Raw genomic sequence first — 6,472 nt, forward strand, 5'->3', positions numbered from 1 at the left:
GTCAGCTGCAGAAGCTACCAGGGAATCAAAGGAAAACGGCCTGAATTCAGTGAGACCCCGTGTTTCCTCGAATGTCCCATAATAATTACAGGGAGCACCCAGAGTCCCCATTCTTTGCATCTAACCCAGGGGTGGGCAAACTTTCTGACTCGAGGGCCACAATGGGTTCTTAAACTGGACCGGAGGCCGGAACAAAAGCATGGAGGGAGTGTGTGTGTGAACTAATATAAATTCAAAGTAAACATCATTACATAAAAGGGTACGGTCTTTTTTTTTTTTAGTTTTATTCATTTCAAACGGGCCGATCCGGCCCGTGGGCCGTAGTTTGCCCACGGCTGGTCTAAGGTGTCTCCCTCTTTTGATTTCCCCGAAAACAGGCAGTCCTCAGGTTAGGTCGGACTCCACGCACGTCGTTTCGTGGTTGCGTCGCCATCTCCCATTTATTTATTAAAAAAAATAAAGTTCTGTCATTTCGACGTCTGTGCGTATGTGCTTTATGTTTTTATTATTTATTTACCACAAGGAAAGGTCAGGAATTATCTTTCTTTTACATTTTTTTACTGTTTCCCTTCATGGCTGCTGCGCGTGGGCTCCATGTGAGCGACGCAGGTGCTTACATAGGTGGGTTCCGCCTTGCGGCGAAAATCCCGTTACGTCACTGTAGGAACGGATCTCCGACGTTGCCCGAGGACATACTGCACTGCTTTTCTCACTTTGAAAAGTGGGTGTTTTTTTTCCTGAAGTCAAACACTTCTGGGTGCTTCTGCCAGAGGCCCTCCTGGCCACACAGCAAGAGGGTCCCCTGCTCCACGCGCCCTCAGCCCAGGCACCCTCCCCACCAAGCGCCCGTCTTAAACACCAGGTTCTTCCGGACACTGGGGACAGGCGGCCGTGAGGGCACCAGAGGTCCTGGGCCTGTGTCGTGAGCACAAACAGAGGGAAGTTTCTCAAAACTCACCCTCCACCGTCAGAGACACTACGTCTCCAGATCACTAACTCCAGGGTCCCCAACCTCCTGTCCGCACCCTGTCCTGCCGGCACCCGGTCTCCCCCGCCAGCTCTCCAGGACACCTGAGAGTGACTGAGTCAGTCCGGAGGGTGAGGACGGGCCCCGGAGGGCCTGCAGACCTCAGGCCTCCAGGCCAAGCCAGGTCACCACCCCCTCCTCTCGCCTCTATCACAGGGCAGCGCCTGCGGAGCCCAAATCCAACCAGCACCTCCGCAGCCAGCTCGGGCTCACGGGGTAAATGCTCTTGGGCAGCATGAGCCCCTGTGTGGTTCAGGGAGCCCAGCCCAGCTCCGCCCAGAGCGCTCGGACCCGCCAGCTGCTCAGGCAGCCCAGGCCGCGCGCGCAGGGCGTGAGGCTGCCACGGCCGACAGCTGCCTCCCGTTCCCGGGAGTGAAACTGACAACGCAGAGCTCCTGGGACAGCTTCGGCTCAGTGGCCAAACGGGACCGGCCAGGCCGCCTGGAAAAACTGCTTTTCCCAGGAATTCTACTCAGAACCGAGCTGCTGACTGCGCAGCAAAGTAGGAATTCCCGAGAGCCAGCCGTCCGCGTGCACTAACTGGGAACACGTGCAAACTGTTCTCCCCGCAGCAATGACATCATCTCGGATTCACAAACAGGAAACGGACGATGACAGCAGCTCCCCGTCCGCACGGCCCCACCCCGTCCCCGAAGGGCCTCCACTCGCTCGAACCAGTTTGCACGTCCGTCTCTCATTCACGTTGGGGGTGGGGCACCAGGGGCACGGTCAGTCTCACTGTGTCCCAGTGACGGGCACAGGCCGGGGCCGGGCGGACGGACAGTCGCGTGGCCGCAGGAGGCCCGCGCGCGGGTCCTGGCATGCAGGTGCCCCACGCCCACACGCGCAGCATGCGTCATGCACAGGGCACAGGGTCCGCTCCCTGCCAGGGCACGGACGGACCTCCCTAAGCAGCAGAGGGCACATGCGGGCCACTTACAGTTGTTCTAGGGAGGAAAGTCCCTGAAAGGCTTGCCTGTCAATCGCCTGGACCTCATTCTTGTACAGATAGCTGAAACAAGAAAGGAGCGTTAGCGGCGTCGGGTCCCCTGCGCAGGGACTGCAGACTCGGCGGGCGGGACACGGGGGCACCGCACGGGAATGCGGCTCCTCCCGCCCCGCCCAGGTTCAAGGGCAATCTCAGGGAATCAGGCGGAGCTGCCCAACCACACCTGCCTCTTCAGGAAAGTGACAGGTGCCAGGCGGACGGGGCTCAGGGGTTGAGCATGGACCTAGGAACCAGGAGGTCAGGGCTCGATTCCCGTCGGGAAACACGCCCGGGTGGCAGGCTCAATCCCCAGTGTGGGGCGTGCAGGAGGTAGCCGATCCACGATTCTCTCTCATCACTGATGTTTCTATCTCTCTCTCCTGCTCCCTTCCTCTCTGAAATCAATACAAATACATATTTTTTAAAGAAAGCGAGAGTAAGGAATCCTGGGAAGGAGTGCATAACCATGTGGGCTCGGCTGCTCAGTGGTTAGAGCGCTGGCCCACACCCTGAAGGGTCGGGGGTACCTGGGTTGCAGGTTCGATCCCTGGCCCGGATCGAGGCACACGTGGGATTCAACCAATCAATGTGTCCCTCTCCCCCTCCCTCCATCCCTTCCACTCTCTAAAAATGAATGAAAATGCGTCCTCCCGTGAGGATGAACAGACAGACAGACGGACAGACAGAAAACACTCGGACCAAACCAATACGTGCAAACGCATGTCAGATAAAACGCTGGGACGCCGCTGGTTTGCACAGGGTCACCTTCCAAGAACCAACTGCAAACACGTGTTGGAGTGAAACCACCGTTGGGAAGGGAAGAACTAGGGCGCGAAGGTCTCTGCCTCCCAGGAGTCACTGGGGCCCAGCAGATGCGGCCACGCACTGGGCGCTGACGGGCCACGGGCCACAGGACGCTGCAGAGCCTTCTCAGACACGGCAGCCAGACACACGGCCCCTCAACCACTGCCCCGCCCCCACGCCCAGCGCATGAGGACAGCGGCCTCATGGGTGCGCTCGGGGAAGACAGAGGCAAGAAGCTGGAGCAGGGGCCTGAGCGGGAGCGGTCAGGGGACGAGGTCTGAAAGGACCATTGGAAAGAGATGGAAGGGAGAGCGAGTGTCCCAAATGCCTTCACATCAAATATATCTGCAAAGTTAATGATACATTGCTCTTAAGAAGTTCAAACTGAATGTGACACGAAAACACGCGACACACGCACTGGGATGCTGCTCTCCAGGGACCGGAGCTCACTTCTGGAGCGCACAGCACTTACAATGATAATAAAAAATAGCAGAGCAGACACACAAACAGAAATGACAAAACTAGACGGGAGGCCTGCCCCGCGTTTTAAAAGTGAGCAATAAGGCTCAGTGACAGTCACGAAGAATTAAAGGAATTAACACACTCCACCGAAAGGGGCGAAGAGAAACATTGACACATCACACTTCGAATATCTTCACTGAGGAAAATGTATTGTAATGAACGGAGTCCAAGTTAGCTCTGTAGTTAAGAGCCACTGACATCTAACGTCAAGAGTATTCCAGCCCGGCCGGCGTGGCTCCGTGGCTGAGCGTCGACCTATGAACCGGGAGGTCAGGGCACAGGCCCGGGTTGTGGGCTTGATCCCAGAGTGGGGCGTGCAGGAGGCAGCCGGTCCATGATTCTCTCTTGCCATTGACGTTTCTATCTCTCTCTCCCTTTCCCTTCCTCTCTGAAATCAATTTAAAAAATATTTTTAAAAGATCATCCTTAAAAAAGAACACACAACACCAATTCTAACATGTACACCAACACCAACAAAATGACATTAAAAACCGACGTAGCTTAAAGGTGCTCAGATTCACGTATAACATAACCCCCCCAAAGTGATGTACAGCCCTCAACCAGGGAGCCACGTTCTAAAGGATATTTTCCCCAAAGCACGTGGCACAGCCGTCTAACCTGCCGGACCAGGAATGCGCCCGGAGTGGGTTTTCTTTTCGTTACAATTTTACAGTCCGTGTCCCTGAAGCAGGAAAACAGCGCCTCCCCAAGGTCATATCCTAAACTGCAAACCCACGCGGGCGGGCCGAAGGCTCCCACGCCAGTAAATCAACTACAATCTATTTCCAAATGCGACTGCATAGCAAGGAGCGGTGACGTCACCCGGAGGCAGGTGGGGAAGTCGCGGAGCAGGGACACGCCCAAGGGCTGCCGTGCTCCTGCAGGAAAGCCGTCTGTCCTGGAAGCTGCTGGTTCACGGCCGGGCACCGGCAGTCCCACCCCAAGTGGTGGCACGACTCTATCCAGAGCGATTTCCCGAGGCCCCGGATTCTAATTTCACTCAACCTATGTCCTTAAGGCTTAGCAGCAAACACACAACGAATGGCCCTCTCTCCTGAGGACCAGGCATCCCCCGCTCCCCCTGCACATGTCACGCTCCTCAGCGAGAGCTCCGTAAAGCGGGCGTCTGTGCAGGATTCACAGCGGACGGACGGAGCTCGGCGCGAACAGCCCGCCGTGAACGGCAGACGCCTCGGAGCGAAGCGCTGATGGACTTACAGATACTTCAGGTTCTCCAGGTCCTCGAAGGCCCCGGCCGGGAGGCTCTTGATCTGATTGTTGTTGAGGAGCCTGAGAAGGGAGGTCTCCGTCAGACTCACACTCTCCTTGCGCCAGGGAGACGTCCCGCCCCTTGGAAAAGCGGCCCTGGGTTTGCACCTCGGCCAGGACTGTGGTCACCATGGAAACAGGGGACCCCGGGTGTGTGAGGATGCAGGTGTGCGAGGACCCCAGGGGTAAGAGGATCCCGGGTGTGCGAGGACCCCGGGTGTGTGGGGACTGAGGGTGTGTGGGAACCCCGGGTGTGCGAGGACTGAGGGTGTGTGGGGACCCCGGGTGTGCGAGGACTGAGGGTGTGTGGGGACACCCCGGGTGTGCGAGGACTGAGGGTGTGTGGGAACCCCGGGTGTGTGAGGATGCAGGTGTGCGAGGACCACAGGGGTAAGAGGATCCCGGTGTGCAAGGACCCTGGTGTGCGAGGACCCGGATGTGTGCCGTTTCCCTCTGGCCACGTGGGCGCTGGGACTTACAAGGTGTTCAGGTTTCTCAGCTTCCTGAAGGCTCCGGGCGGGATCTCTCGGATTCGGTTGAAGCGCAGGTCCCTGCGAGGAGAGGAGACGAGGTGCGTTAGGGACACTCGGGCTCGCCCGGCGCTGCTCGTCTAAACATCCGTCAGGAACGTGAGGAAGTGCGCTGCCCGCGGTGAGACCGTCAGCCGGCACGTCGAGGGCTGCGGTTCGATTCCCAGCCCAGCACTGGGGTTGCAGGTTGGATCCCTGGCCTCGGCCAGGCGTATCCAGGAGGCAGCCAATCGGTGTCTCACATCGATGTTCCCTTTCTCTTCCCTCCCTCTCCGAGGGACACCCGCAGGGGAGGAGTAACAGAACCAACAGAACCAACAGAGATCGGGCACGCAGGAAGCGGCACCACGCAGTCCACCCCTCAGACGAATCCCTCACTGAGGCCACGTCACACAGGGCAGAGCGAGGTCGCCTTACAGGACTTCCAGCCATTATCCCGGGAGATGACACGACACGAACACCCCCACCCCCTCCGCCTCTGCTGGTTAACCCACTGGAAAGCTGATGTCAAATTTTGGGGAAATGAACACAGGCTCGCCCGCAGCTGCTCAGTCTGTGCACTGTGCGACCCCAGGGCTCCTGCACCCGTGTGACCCCAGGGCTCGCTCCAGGACGGTGCTGAGCTGGAGCCCTTGTTGGTGGCTAACTGTGCACAACGTTTCTGCGGTGAGCGTCTCGGAACCACGGAGCCCATTCAACCCGAGGGGGGAAGAGAAGGTCATGCCTGGTATCCACCTGCCGTTCCCAGCAGGTGTTTAGGAGGTTCCATCCTAACAGGTACGTGTCTCCTGAGCCTGTGGAGACCGGCGGTCGACTTTTCCGGGACAAAGGAAGGTCCTGAACTGCCCAGGACGGGCCAGAGCGCGTGGCGTGTGGACACTGAGTCGGACAGAACGCGGACGCTTGAGGGTCCTCCTCGGGCGGGGCGAGCGGGGCTCTGGCCCTGGGCCCTCGAGCCCCCAGCAGAGGCACGGACGTCTATGTTCCGCACACACACACTCACGCGCGCGCACACTCATGCATGCACACACACGCGCACACACTCACACACGCGCACGCACTCATGCATGCACACGCATGCACACACGCGCACACGCACACACTCATGAACGCACGCACACTCATGCACACGCACACACACTCACGCGCACACACACGCACACACGCACGTGCACGCACGCACACGCACGCACACGCACACACACATACGCTCATAGCAACATTGTAATTCATAAATTTATAAAAACTAGTAACAGCCCAAATGGCTATCAAATAATGAATGAACAAAATAAACACAATATGTCCACACAAGGGAATGCTACTCAGCAATCA

General features: G+C 58.0%; 1 protein-coding gene across 1 annotated transcript in view; it reads right to left on the reverse strand.

The window, feature by feature from the left end:
* PXDN (peroxidasin) overlaps positions 1 to 5,572 on the reverse strand; it is a 70,215-nt gene extending 64,643 nt beyond the window's left edge. The window contains 4 exon segments of the mRNA XM_015561791.1: positions 1,968 to 2,039; positions 4,560 to 4,631; positions 5,090 to 5,220; positions 5,558 to 5,572. Of these exon segments, the coding sequence (XP_015417277.1) occupies positions 1,968 to 2,039; positions 4,560 to 4,631; positions 5,090 to 5,220; positions 5,558 to 5,572 (290 nt within the window).
* Positions 5,573 to 6,472: the final 900 nt, after the last annotated feature.

The sequence above is a fragment of the Myotis davidii genome, unplaced genomic scaffold (genome assembly GCF_000327345.1).
Source record: "Myotis davidii unplaced genomic scaffold, ASM32734v1 scaffold1395, whole genome shotgun sequence".
Lineage (NCBI taxonomy): Eukaryota > Metazoa > Chordata > Mammalia > Chiroptera > Vespertilionidae > Myotis > Myotis davidii.